The sequence below is a fragment of the Eptesicus fuscus genome, chromosome 9 (genome assembly GCF_027574615.1).
Source record: "Eptesicus fuscus isolate TK198812 chromosome 9, DD_ASM_mEF_20220401, whole genome shotgun sequence".
NCBI classification, from domain to species: Eukaryota; Metazoa; Chordata; class Mammalia; order Chiroptera; family Vespertilionidae; genus Eptesicus; species Eptesicus fuscus.
Window position 1 is genome coordinate 18117060 of NC_072481.1, and position 14265 is coordinate 18131324.

The window sequence follows — 14265 nt, forward strand, 5'->3', positions numbered from 1 at the left end:
CTGGGGCCTGGGACCAACTTGCCCGGAGCACTTGTGTGTATGTTGTGGGGGGCCCTGCCGCCTCTGTCCCTCTGCTGTCTCAAGTCTGTGGCCTGGAGGGGGGTACATGGGTCCCTGACTCCATGGAGTGGTCGTGGGCAGGTGCTGAGTGGTGTCGCCGCATCAGGGACACCTACCTCTGAGCTGATGCTGGAAGGCAGAAGCAGTGAGAGCGAAGCCTGGGAGCGGGGTTGCGGGGATGGGAGGGCTGATGAGGCCCCCCTGGGAGAGGCAGCCTGTGTGGGTGTGTGAGGTGTGGCTGTGGAGCACCAGGGCACCCACTTGGAAGGGTTTGTCTCCGCTGCCCCGGGGTGTGTGTGTGTGTCTGTGTGTGTGTGTGTCTGCAAACACACCGGGCAGGTGTGCACTGCCGTCTGTGGTGAGTGGTGGAGAGTGGATGGACTCTGAAGAGGAGTCTGGAGTGAGTGGGTGGGCCAGGGTGCGTGGGAGTCCCAGCCCAAGTGTGGAGGTTGGGGTGGGTGAGTGGCAGCTGCCCGGAGGCTCTGCTCAGCGCCCATCTCTGCTCGTGCCGCCAGCCGTGCCTGCAGTACTGGCCGGAGCCGGGCCGGCAGCAGTATGGCCTCATGGAGGTGGAGTTTGTGTCCGGCACAGCGGACGAAGACTTGGTGGCCCGTGTCTTCCGGGTGCAGAACATCTCGAGGGTGAGTGATCCGGGAGCCCCAGGGTGAGAACCGGGGTGGCGGTGGGTGTGGCCTGTAAGGACCTTCTGGAGGTCACCGGGGGCCTGGTAACCCCGGTGCTCACGTCCCCCTGGCTGGCTGCCCACACCCCCAGCTGCAGGAGGGGCACCTGCTGGTGCGGCACTTCCAGTTCCTGCGCTGGTCTGCGTACCGGGACACACCGGACTCCAAGAAGGCCTTCCTGCGCCTGCTGGCTGAGGTGGACAGGTGGCAGGCGGAGAGCGGGGACGGGCGCACCGTCGTGCACTGCCTGTGAGTGCGGGCCTGCCTCGGGGCGGGAGGGGGCGGGAGGGGGCGGGGAGCGTGAGGGAAAGGTCCAGTGTGAAAGGCTGGACTCCAGCTGGCACCAACGCCCCTGGCTCCCAGAGCCTGGCCCTGCCTTCCCTGGAGGATCCTAGTCAGCTCTGACCCTGCAGAACTGCCCAGCTCTCCCTGTGTGATGCTGGAGTTTGCCCATGTAATTAGGGCCCCGCCAGAGTCCTGTGATCCTGGAGTACACTTTTTAAGCCAATGGATTTCTGGTCTTTGTTCATGAATGCTCACATACAACTTTTTTCACTAATTAATTAATTAGTTAATTAATTAACTAACTAACTAATTAACTCATGTGCCCCATCCATGATTCATTTATGCACTCTTGTCGGCTGCAGTCACTTCTTTGCTGCTTTCAGACTTGCCGGCCCTTCCCGGCGCCGGGCTGGGCGTGCTGGATGCGGGGACGGAGCCGGGTCGGGCCTGGCCTGCCTCTCAGGGGCTTTCAGTTCTAGTGGGAGAGACTCTAGAGACGGGGCTGAGGGCCTGTCCAGCCCCTCATCTCCCGAGAGGACTTCATGCCCTGAGTTACAGGAACAGAGGAGGGAGAGGGACGGGGGATAGGCCGTGGAGACTCAGGGTGTACCTGTGTTTGTAGCCGTGTCTGCATTGCTGGGGTGACCGGTATTCTCGGTATTCATTTCCCATCCTGCTCGCTGGGTTTTGCTTGCTGCTCCGTTGCCCTCCTCTGTGGCTGTCTCATTCCTTCTCTGGGAGTGTGCCTTCCTCCTTTCTCACAATCAGCTGTGTCTCCTGGGGGCTGTCTTCCTAGATACCTTCAGCTTTGGATGTCCGTCTTAGCCCAGACTCTGACCCCTTAACCTCCTGCTCAGCTCTGGGCTCCCTTCCCTCCCCTCCCCTCCCCTCCCCTCCCCTTCCCTTCTGGGTTCCTTGGCCCTGCCCTCACCTGTGGGCTCCTGGCCCCTTCCTTCTGGGTTCTTAGACCCTGGCCCTGCTCTTTACCTGGGAGTTCACCCTCTGCCCCCAAGCCTTACCCCAAACCTTTTGTGTCTCATTTAGAAATGGGGGTGGCCGCAGCGGCACCTTCTGCGCCTGCGCCACGGTCCTGGAGATGATTCGCTGCCACAACCTGGTGGACGTGTTCTTTGCTGCCAAAACGCTTAGGAACTACAAACCCAATATGGTGGAGACCCTGGTGAGGTGCCATGTCCCCTGTGCCCAGCCACTTCCAACCTCCATGCCCAGCCAGCCCCCTCAGTACCCACTCTCCCATATCTGGTCCCCACAATTGGGCCTTGGGTACCCCACTATTAGTCTTGTGGTGCCAAAAATGTGCCCCCTATTTCCCCTTCTCCCCAGGACGGGCCAGGTCTCATGCTTGCCCTCTTCCCCCCAGGCTCATGGCTCCTTCTCTCCTCTCCCCAGGATCAGTACCACTTTTGCTATGACATGGCCCTGGAGTACCTGGAGGGGCTGGAGTCAAGATAGCGGGGGCCCCTGGCCTGGAGCACCCACTGCGCACTCAGGGCCAGGCCCATCATCCCGACTGAGAGGAAGACCTGTGTCCCCAGCTCTGCCCAACCACAACCCCTAGGGAAGGCACTGGAGCGGGTGATGGGCCTACTTGGTGCTGCCTTCACTGTGGCAGGGCCTTTCGCCAAATGGACCGTGGGCAGCCTGGGGGCCAAGGAGGAGCTTAGCAAGACTGCAGGCCAGCCCACCTGTGTAGGGTCCTGCTGGCCTGCGCCGAGAGGCCTGGCACGGCCTGGCAGAGTGACAGGAGCTCAGAACGGCTTGCTCTGGGGGACCAGGCTCGAGCCCCTTGGCTGTATCCCAGCCCTTGGTGGAACGTGTGCCAGGCCAAGGTCCCACCCAGCATGGCTCGACATGAGCAGGGCGTGCATTGGGCTTTGGCATCTAGAATCCCATCTGGCCGAGTCCCTGCGGTCCTGGGGAGACTGGGCTCTGCCCTGATTTGCCAGTGGGCACGTCAGACTGAGGTTCCCCGGGGGGAGCCGCGGCCCCTCCTCCACCGCTGCGCCCTGTAGCCCCTGGGAAATTTTGCTCATGATCCTTCCCACTTTTGCTTCCCTGACATGTGCTCTGAGTTCCCTGAACCAGGATCTGCCCATCCCTCCCCTGCCGATGTGAAGCCCCTTCCCTGCCTGACCCAATGTCTGCAGAATGAGACACAACCTCAGGCGCCTCTGCCTATAACTTCCGGCCTCCCTGGCCGGGTCCTGCTCAGCCCGGGCCAGTGGCAGTCTGAACCGTAAGGCTGAACAGCAGCCCGTGGGGTTGAGGTTCCGGTGGCTCCTGATCAGGATGCCAGCTGGGGAGGGAGCACCGTTAGGTGAGGGGTGCTCCCAACCCTGAGAGTTCAGAGCGAGAAGGTGTGTTTGGGGTGGAGGATCAGTGCTTTTCTGTTTATTTTTTGATGGGTGGGCGGGAAGATCTCTTTAAAACGGGGCAGGCCACACCCCCATTCCGTGCCTCAGATTCCCCATCTGTAAACTGTAGATATGACTACTGACCTACCTCGCAGGGGGCTGTGGGGAGGCAAAAGCTGATGTTTGTAAAGTGCTTTGTAAATAAACGTGCTCTCTGAATGCCACAGAGCGGCCTTGTGTGTGTCTGACCAGCCTGCCTGGGGCTTGCTCACCTGCCCCGGCGTCCCAGTGCAGAGGGAGGGCCCTGGACTGGGGGTCAGGGGCCTGCGTGCTGGTCTGGCATCCGTTTTCCCATAAAATATGGTGGAGGTGTGGACCAGAGCATCACTCAGGTCCTTCCATTTGCAGAGGCGGTTCCAAGGGACTCTGGCTTATGGCTGCCTCCTCCCAGGCCTCTTCACCAGGCAGGGAGTGGGCTTTATCCTGAGACCTCCGAGGGTCCCAGAGCTGCCTCTCACCCCTGGGGCCTGGACCTGGTTGAGCTCTTTTGGGGGCAGCTTGGGAGGCTCAGGCTTTGGAGTCAGGCCAGACGGGCCTCGCCAGCTGTGAGGCCCTGGGTGGCAAGTCACCTGTCCTCTCCGGGTCTTGCGTTCCCAGCTGTAAAACGGGGCCAGTCCTGTTAGGTGCAGAAGACATCGTGGTTAAGTTTCTTGCGTGGTGCCCGGTGTGCTGAAAGGGCTACTTATGCGCACTCAGCAGAGAGGAGACACACATCTGGGGATGGTCATCTTGCTGCCCAAGTGCAGCCCAGTCCCAGCCTGAGGCTTCCTCAGGGGCTGGAGGGGAGGAGGAGTGGGCTGGCTGGTAGGGACCTGAGTCGCTCCTGGTTCTCACAAACTTGCTATATGACCTTGGGCAAGACCCCTTCTCCCCCCTTGTTTCTGGGCCTCAGTTTCTTCATGTGGAGACTGGCTCTATGATGTACTGATTCTGCTTGCACACTGGCTGACTCTCTGTGCCTCAGTTTTTCTGTTGGTTAAAGGCTAGGACCCATTCTAACCACACAATTCAACCTCCTTTAATCTGAATTAAAAATGTATTAGTTAGGGTCTCGCCTAGCTAGACTGGCCTGCTCACACTCATTCTGCACTGACTGCTGAGCCTTACGTGGTAGGTCACAAATGTATGTCCGATACTAGCTAAGCAACAGAATGTGACTTGCTTTGACCAATAGAATGTGGCATAAGTGACGTCAAATTCTGGATCCTATACCTCCAGGGGCACTGCAGCTTTTGTTGTGCCCTTCTGGAACTCTGCTATGTAAGGAAGCCTGGGTAGCCTACCTGAAGATTGAGGGCACATGGAGAAGCACCAGTGTGACCTATGAGTGGCAGATACCAGCTGTCAGACCTGCGAACTAGGCCATCTTGGAACTTCTAGACTCGCCGACCTGTCAGGTGAGTGTAGCTGCATGACTAAACTTAGCAAAAACTGTCTAATCAACCCCCAGAACTGGGAGAGATAATACATTGTTCTTTCTTTTAAAACAATACATTTTTGGGATTGTTTGTTATGCAGCAAAAGCTAACTGATACATGTGTTCCAGGCAATGTGGATACAGCTTTACTTTTTGCCCCATCAGGTATTGACCTTCTCAAGGGCAAGAAGTATTTCTTTGATCATTTTATTGTGCTCATTGGCCAGCAAAGGGCTGATCTTGGAGCTGGTGCTCGAGAAATGATGGCATGAGGGAGGGAAGAAGGGAGGGAAGGAAGGCGGAAGTGTGGTTGTGCCAATCTGTCTGACTAGTGGCCTTACATGGCCTTTCAGAGGAGCTGGGAAGGTAGGCTGTGTATTAGGAGAAGCACTAGCTCCAGAACCAACAAGCCGGCATCCCACCCCCAGCTCCGCATTCCACCAGCTGGTGACCTTGCTCAAGTGCCTTAACCACTCTGCTTCCTAATCTAGAAAATCAACGTAACGATACCTACTTGCAGGATTGGTGGTGGAGTGTAGAGATAAAATGCTTAAAAAGAGCTAGCATAGTAAAAAAACAACAACAAACAAACAAACAAACAAAAAAACCACCCCAAAACTAGCCTTGGATAATAAAGATGGTCACCATCACTTTTTGTTTAGCACCTATTACTCTGTTCGATGCCTTGTACCTTTTTCTCTTAATTCATATAACAGCTCTTTAGAGTAGGCATCACTCCCCCTTCTTCTAGAGACGAGGGAATGGAGTCTCAGAGAGGCAGTTTACTCACCCAGAGTCACAGCCAGTACATGACGGAGTCCGGACGTGAATTTGAACCCATGTTTAGGCTGACTGCAGCCTGGGCCTTTAATCACCTTGCTCCACGGACGATCTGGGTGGTGTCAAAAGCCAGAGGATCACTTGGTGCAACACCAAATGAGTAATGTGTGAACTGGGCGCTGATTCCCAAAGGCTGTGAAACGTGTCAGAGGTGGTAGCCTCTTGGACAAGGCGGCCCAGAGCACAAGAAGACGAATGGTCCACGGGCCCAGCCGGCGTGGGGTAGAAGCCCCTACGCACCCCAGCCCAGCAAATAGGATTCCTCTAAGTGTGGATGGGCCGGCTGCCTGGTGCTGCCAGCAGCTAAATTTGTTTCTTTATGTCATAATAAATCTCCTGTAGGAACCTGCCAAGGCAATTATTACTTCTCACGGCCTCTCTGCTGGCCTCTGATTGGGACATGTTATATATCCTGGGCACCCAGGAGATGGAGCCGTGACTTTGATAGATGCTCAGGCCATTTGCAAGGCCTTAATTGAGAGCAGGCCCTGGCGGCCTCCCTGTCACTGGGATCCTGCTGACCACCCTTGGCTGTCTCCTGATGGACAAGGGTTTAATAGACACCCCCATGGCTGAGGGCTGTGCGGAAATAATGGTGTCATTGCATGGGCTCCAGAACCAACAAGAACCTAGCTTGCCATGTGTGGAGAGAGTAGGGACTCTGGGGTCTGGGCCCTTAGTCTGAGGGCCTCCTTTCCACGGGGGCACTGAGGCAGGTCCTGACGCTCAGTGGGCCTCGGCGCCTCCTCCGAGAAACGGAGGAAGAAGAAACCACGGCTGAGGTGCTCTGAGGCAGTGGGAGGCTGGGCTGTGTGGATTGGATTGGAAGGACCTATGGTTTCAACAGGTGCTGGCCGCGCTGGTGCAGGATGAGGGCTTTGGACACAGTGATGTAAAACAGCAATGCGTTACTTGGAACGTACAACACGTGGGGCGTGGTGCTAAGTGCTCTGTGTGTGTTGTCATGCCAGCTCCAGTGAAACCTGGGAGGGAGGGTCTGTTACCCCCATTTTAGAGCGGAGATAGGCTCAGAGGCTGTAAGCATCTTGCCCAAGGTCACACAACCGCCAAATGTCCAATGCACGGCAGCAGCCAGTGATCGTTTGAAAAAAAAATAAGCCAGGTCACATCACTTGCCTGCTCTGACTCTCCAGTGACCTCCTACTGCTCTGAGTAAAAGCTGCGCTCCTGGCCCTGACCTTGGAGGCCTTGTCTGATACGGCTCTCTCTCTCTCTCTCTCTCTCTCTCTCTCTCTCTCTCTCTCTCTCTCTCTCTCTCATTTGTTGATTTCAGAGAGGAAGTGAGAGGGAGATAAAAACATCAATGATGATAGAGAATCATTGATTGCCTGCCTCCCGCACGCCTCCTACTGGGGTTAGAGCCCCACAACCCGGGCATGTGCCCTGACTAGGAATCGAACCATGACCTCCTGGTTCCTAGGTTGACGCTCAGTCAGTCACTGAGCCACACTAGCTGGGCTACCTTTGCCCTTTCTCTGACCGTGTCCCCCTGGCCTCATTTCTTCTCATCACTTCACACCCCTTGCCTGGATGCCCTTCACTAGTCTCCGTATGACTGGTCCTTCTTAGGATCCAGGTCTCAGCTCAGATGGCCCCTCCCTCAGAGGTCCTTTCCGACTGCCCCGAGGTGCCTCCCTGCCCCACTGTCCCTGTCCCTCTCAGGGCCCTGCCCCCTCTGTCCCTAGTTGCCTTTTCACAGTGGGCGATCAGCTTGCTATTCATTGGCTGTTTGTTCACTGCCTCTCCCACCAGACGGTGAGAGAGCCGGGCCATGTGGACCTGGCCCTCTGTGCCCCCTGCACTGAGCGTGGTGCCTAGCACAGACTCAGTGAATATTTGTTGAATGAATGAAAGGTGCAGGGCCAGAATTCAAACCGTCTGCCTTCCTTTAAAGCCCGTCCTTTAAGCACATTATTTTTAGTCTTCCAGATGGTCACATGGCTTGATGCCATGAGCTGGGTTCCAGTGCTGGCTCAGCCACCACCATGCTGTGTGGCCTTGAGCAAACATCTGCTGTCTTTGGAGCTCAGTCTCCTGATCTGCCCAGTGAGGAGGTGGGACCAGGTGCTCTTAGGAGCCCATTCCAAGGAAGTACCACTGGTTCAACGTCATTGACAATGGCAGGGAATGTAATCAATAATATTGTCATAGCTATAATTTTGACAATATAATATAACTATTATTATGACAATAATATTGTCATAACCATAACATATGCATGGTGCCAGCTGGGTACTAGACTTATTGGGGTGATCGCTTTATAAGTTATTTAATGTCTAATACTTGAAACCAATAGAATATTGTATGTCAACTGTAATTGAAAAAAAGAAGAACAAACAAACAAATAAACAATAAGCCTACATTAACAGGGCTGATGTGGCTCAGTGGTAGCAGGCCTGAGATCTGCTTTCTGAGTCTGGTGAGACTGTGGGTGTGGCCTGGGCTGTGGTCTGATGGGCCTGGGCACTCACCCTGGTAGGTCCCTGCATTATACTTAATGTAGACATTGTCCCTAATCTTCCAGAAATCCTGAGAGGTACGTATTACCAAAACCATTTGATAGACAAGGAAACAGGTTCAGGGAGGCGAGGCGAATTGCTTAAGGTTATACAGCGAGAAAAGAACCAAGGTAGGATTAGAATCCACGTCCCTTGGCTCCAAAGCCTTTGCTCTCGGAATCATCACAGACGTGCTGGGACGTCTGAACCTGAACCACCTTTACTGCTTGCCACCTCTTTCTTGTCCGTGGCTCAGTCTGCCCTCTCAGCACTGGCTCCGCCAGGCTCGGCACAGGCAGCGGAGACAGACTCAGCTGAGGCCCACAGGCAGGCAGCTTCCCAGACTCAGTGGTCTCTGCCGGAAATGCTGTTGAATGAGTGTTTGAATATCAGGTGAAACTGCAGATGGTGGGGTGTTGGGCGGGGGGGTGGTGAGTGAGCAGGAGCCAAGGAACTGAGGAAGCCTCTTCAGGAAAAATGAAATGCATCTCAACTCACTTCCTACTTGCTCCCAGGGGTGGGGAGCGGGAGCCTGCCCAGGAATTTTATTTTATGTTCTTTTGAAAGCGGAACAATGTGGCTTTCTTGAGCTGTGTTCATTATGTGACTGCGTTCTCTTTTCGAAGAGAGCTGGGAACAGTTCTCCCCCCAGGGCTCCAGCCCATGCCTGCCCCTCGCCCCCCACAGGCAGAGCCTCTTTCCCTAGTGAGCCCTTTGCTCCCATCCATACCTGCCTCTCCCCAATGCCGGTTATTGATTTATTGTCTCTGAGCTCCAAACACACCCTTCTTTGCCCTGCTTGGTGATACTGGAGCCGGACCCTGTAAGAGTTCTTTTGCCTGCTGGAGCAATGATAGGCTTTGCCAGTAGAGGGCGCAAGAGGGACACTGTAAGGTGAGAGCAGCAGGAAGGCAATTTTCCAGATTCTGGTCCTCCCCGCTATTGAATAGAAAACAACCCGGTACAGGAGCCAAAACCTCAGTGACTCTTGTAAACCAGCTCCAGATGTACCCTCAGGCCTCACTTTCCTGAAGGCCGCTTCTACAGACCAGTGCTAGCCCACACTCCCGGGCAAGTTTCTTAGCCACTAGAGGCTGCATGATCTTGCGGCCATCCCACCCTCACTGAGGCGGGCTGAATCAGTCCTCAGGGAGGACCTTCTCCTCAGTCCTGAGCTCCTTCACTGTCCACTCTCCCTCAGCCTGGACATAGTAGTTTTTTTTTATTTTTAATTTGCAGAACACCTTTTCTTCCGGATGCCCTTTTCCTGCTACTTCTGGGTCCCTTAGCATCCTTTTACCTCTGTTAGTAATTAACCACCCTTTGCTAGTTAATTCTTTATATTAAAATTTTCATATTAAAATGATGGGCCATGAGCTCTGTCTCCTGTCTGGATTGAATTGATATAGAACCAGGAGCAGGGGTGGTCCCAGGAAACAGACCCTCGAAAGGGCAATTTTGATTGGTTTTGTTGCCCGTGGACTTGAGCACAGTGCCGAGCTCCCTGCCAGCGGGACCTGGGATGCTAGCAATCCACAGCATAGTGGCATCGTAACTGTGCTATCACCGGCGATGGGTTTTGATGTGATGCCCGCTGAAGACAGTGTCTTGGGAGCCCAAATGACCACTACCCCTGACCATCACATTAGTGATTACGACGGCAAGGACTGTGGTGTGGGGTGGATTCTTGAACGCACTGAAGCACTCAAGAAAAAACAAACGTTAAGAGTTCAGGCTGTTTCATTAGCTCAAATCCTGGTTTGAAAACCACAGAGCTTCCATGAAAAAAAATATCTTATTTCATGTAGCAATGGAGCTGCTATTGATGAAAATAAAATGTTTACTTGTGTGGGTCACAGAATGTAAGCACCAGTTACATTTACAGCACTGCCAAGTTGTTCACGTGAGAGTTTGGGTATAACTTAGGAAAGGATCCCCGTATTGGGCCTCTGACTCAGGGAGTGAGGGCAATTATGGAAGGAATTCTGGAAAAAATGGAAGTCCCTGAAACTTCCTTTCTCTACCATGACAGTAAACTGGGAGCACTTTCTCTGTCCCAGGGGAAATTTTAGGGACTGATGAAGACTGGAATAGACAGAGGTGATCATTCCTATTTCATCATCATTTAACTTGCCTGCTGGCCTGTGCAGAGGTTGGATGGGTTTTGGAAAATGACTAGAATATAGAGATTTGTGTGCTTCATCAGTGGTGACTCCAATTGCAGCTTCTGTCCCAGAAATCGTCTTTCTTGGAGCAACTCAGTATAGCACTTGGTATATAACCACTGACATAGCTACTGCCTTTTTTCCCCTTATGAGTTTGTGAGGACTACCAAAAACAGTTTGCTTTTACCTGAAGGGGCCAACAGTACACCCTCACAGTCTTTTTTTATTTAAATGTATTTTTATTGATTTTTTACAGAGAGGAAGGGAGAGAGAGAGAGAGAGTTAGAAACATCGATGAGAGAGAAACATCGATCAGCTGCCTCCTGCACTCCCCCTTACTGGGGATGTGCCCGCAACCAAGGTACATGCCCTTGACTAGAATTAAACCTGGGACCCTTCAGTCCGCAGGCTGACGCTCTATCCACCGAGCCAAACGGGCTAGGGCACACCCTCATAGTCTTGCCTTGGAGCTAAGTTGATTCTTGCTTTCTGCCATTATACCGTCCACAGATAATGTGATCATCTTGACATTATGCAAAACATCACACTGGTGCACTACATTGATGGCAAGCTGATTGCATCTGATGAACAGGAAGTACCATATGGTGGGAAGTACCACAACATTTCAGAGGTTTGCTATCTTAGTGAGGCTTCTGAGGGTTCAATAGTATGAAACATGTTGAGATATCCCCTCCAAGGTGAAAGTCAAATTGCTGCACCGTACACTACCAACCTTAAAAAAAGAGGGTGGGCTTGGTAGGCTTTTGGACTTTAGAAGAAACATATATCACATTTGTGTGAGCTGCTCTGACCCATCGATAAAATCCCCAGTAGACTGCCAGCTTCGAAGGCTCTGTAGCAAGTAAAGGCTTCCGTAAAAGTCTTTCTACCAGTTCATCCTGTAATCCAGTAGACCCAATGATTTTCAGAAATTTATAGTAAGTATGGATGCTATATGGAGTCTCAGACAAGTCCCCAAAGAGAGATGACAGAACAGACCTCTAGGATTTGAGTAATCCATTCCTTCTTATGTAGCTAACACTCGTTCTTCTGAGAAATAGCGTCTAGCTTGCTACTGGACTGTGGCAGAGACTGGGTGCCTCACTGTGGGGGGACCTCAGCCTGAGATTCCCATTTAGGATCCTCGTGACACAACTAGCTATACACTGAGCTTTGTGAAGCAGCCATCTACCATCAGACGGGAGTGGTGTGAAAGAGACTACACGTGGGCAACTCCGGAAGTTATGAAGTTACACGAGCCAATGATTCTGACTCCTGCTTCATTGCTTCCTATTTCTCAAACATACCTATGGCTTCCTGCAGAGTCCCTTATGACCAGTTGACTGAGGAATAAAAACTCAAGTCTGGTTTACAGCTGGTGCTATACAATAGGCTAGTACAGTGCTTGCCAAACCACTGACCTAGACTCTCGATTCCAATAATTACAGGCTGTTGTTGTTCCTTGTGATTAAGCCCCTATCCCAGTGGTCGGCAAGCTCATTAGTCAACAGAGCGGCAAACCGCAGCTCTCGAGCCGCATGTGGCTCGCGAGCCACAGTTTGCCGACCACTGGGCTAGTACCATCCAAAATAGAAGACTGCAACCCCATCGGGAGTGGCCCTGGAGGACAGTGCTGAAGAACTATTTTTTCAGTGGGTAGAACTTTAAGTAGTATATTTGGTTGCCCATTTTGGAATTAGAGCTGTCCGGAAGTATGGATGTACAGTGACTTATGAGCAGTTGTTGATGGTATAGTTTGGCTTGATGGTCAGAGGAACAGGATTGGAAAATTGGTGGCAAAGACTTCTGGGGAAGAGGTATGTGGATGGACTCTTCAGAGTAGGCACAGACAGATTTGTGTCCCACGTGAATGTTTACTAAAGGGAATCCACTGCAAGGGAGGCTTCCAATAATCAGGTGAACATTATGACATGCATTGTGGTTATCAGCCTCTTTACCCAGCAATCCCTGTGCTTGTCCAATTGGCCCCTGAATAAAGTTGCCATAGTGGCAGGGATAGGGGATATGCATGGGCTCAAAAGCATGAACGTCCCCTTACTAAGGGCTGCCTTGGATACCATCTCTGCTGGGTGCTCATAAACTCACCATATGGCACCAACATGAGCCTACCAGATGGTACCATTCCCTGGATGGACCAGCCATCTACCTGGTGGCAGGTGGATTTCATTGTACCTCTTCCATCATGTAGGGGGAAGTGATTCTTCTTTACTGGAATAGAACAATTTTCTGGATAAGATTTGCTGTCCCTGCCTGTAGTGCTTTTGTCTATATCACCCCCATGATTTACAGAATGCCTCACCCACCATCATGGTATTCTACCTAGAATTGCCTCTTCTCAAGGAACTCATTTCATTATAAAGGAAGAGCTGCAGTAGGCTCATTCCCATGGAATTAACTGGTCTTACCATATAACTCATCACCTGAAAGTAGATGGCTTAATTGAAGGTAGAATGGCTTATTGAAGGCTCAAGTATGGTGCCGGCTGGGACACAAACCTTGAAAGGAGGTAATATATGCTTTGATTCAGACAGCATTGTGTAGTGCTGTCTCCCTCACCACTGAAACACGGGGGCTCATTAATCAAGGTGTGGAAGTGCAAGTGGTTCTGGTCAGTCAAGGTTCAATCAGGGGACAGAAACCACATCGAATGAACTAAAGGGGAATAAAGGGAACTCTAAAGAATACCATGGAAATTGAGGGAGAATGTTCAAGGAATAAAACTTGGAAGGGGGATGGGCCTGGAGAGTATTAAGCTAAGCGAAATAAGCCAGTTGGAGAAAGATAAATATCATATGATCTCACTCATTTGTGGAATATAAGGAACATAAACCGATGAACAAAAATAGATACAGAGACATGGAAGCATCGAACAGATCGTCAAACCTCAGAGGGAAGGCAGGGGAAGGGGGTTGGGGGGTAAGAGATCAACCAAGGGACTTGTATGCACGCATATAAGCATAACCAATGGACAGAGATAGTAGTGGGGTGAGGGCATGTGCTGGGGGGTGGGAGTGGGCGGGGAGAGGTCAATGTGGGAAAAAGAAGACTCATGTAATACTTTCAACAATAAAGAATTAAAAAAAAAGAGGTTGTGGCCGGGGTTCAGATCACTCGAGAGGCTGTGGTTGCAGCCTGTGGGATGGTGGGAAAGTTCACTGGATTGTCTAGGCGGGAGGTGGTCTGATGGTGGGCCGAGGTTAGTGAGCAGAGAACTACTTGCTGGGGTGCTGATGAAATTGGGAAGCTGCCTGTGGGGGTTGCTGTTGAATGTGCTGGAAAGCCAGCTGGGGCACTGGCTGCCCAGAAGTTTCCCACGGAGGGGGTGGGGGATGGTTGGCAGGGAATAAGGAGCCATCATTGGGAAGATGCTGGGAAGTGAGCTGGGGCTCCATCAATCTTGCCTTTGGGAAGCCAGCTGTGGGGGTGCTGCTGATACCTCTATGATCATGTCCTGCACACCAAGAAGAAGCAAAGTACCTGGACTCAGACAGAGTCCCATGTCCTGCCAGTGCCATCTGTTGACAAAGATTAACATCATGCCTGCAAGGGAGGACGTCCTAGTGCCACAAGCAGGCCCGCCAGGGGGATCTGAAGCAGAAGCAACATGACAAGGGACACAGCCTCCTCTCACTATCATTCTTGGTCACACACTTGCAGAATTTTTGCTTCTCAGAAAAACTGAGCTGTGCTGGCTTGGAGATCTTTGTTCCCAAGAGGTCACACGGGAGGACACAATGATTGGCTCAATGAATGGGAAAATGAGACTGCCATTTGAGATCCTTGTCACTGAATAAACACTGAAGCAAAAAGTTGTGTGTGTGTGTGTGTGTGTGTGTGTGT

The 14265-nt window shown here is 52.3% G+C and overlaps 1 protein-coding gene across 1 annotated transcript in view; it reads left to right on the forward strand.

The window, feature by feature from the left end:
* Positions 1-3629, forward strand: part of PTPRU (protein tyrosine phosphatase receptor type U) — an 81144-nt gene extending 77515 nt beyond the window's left edge. The window contains exons 27-30 of the mRNA XM_008147972.3: positions 576-701; positions 835-992; positions 2073-2208; positions 2439-3629. Of these exons, the coding sequence (XP_008146194.1) occupies positions 576-701; positions 835-992; positions 2073-2208; positions 2439-2501 (483 nt within the window). The 3' untranslated portion in view covers positions 2502-3629. The remainder of the gene's footprint in view (positions 1-575; positions 702-834; positions 993-2072; positions 2209-2438) is intronic.
* Positions 3630-14265: the final 10636 nt, after the last annotated feature.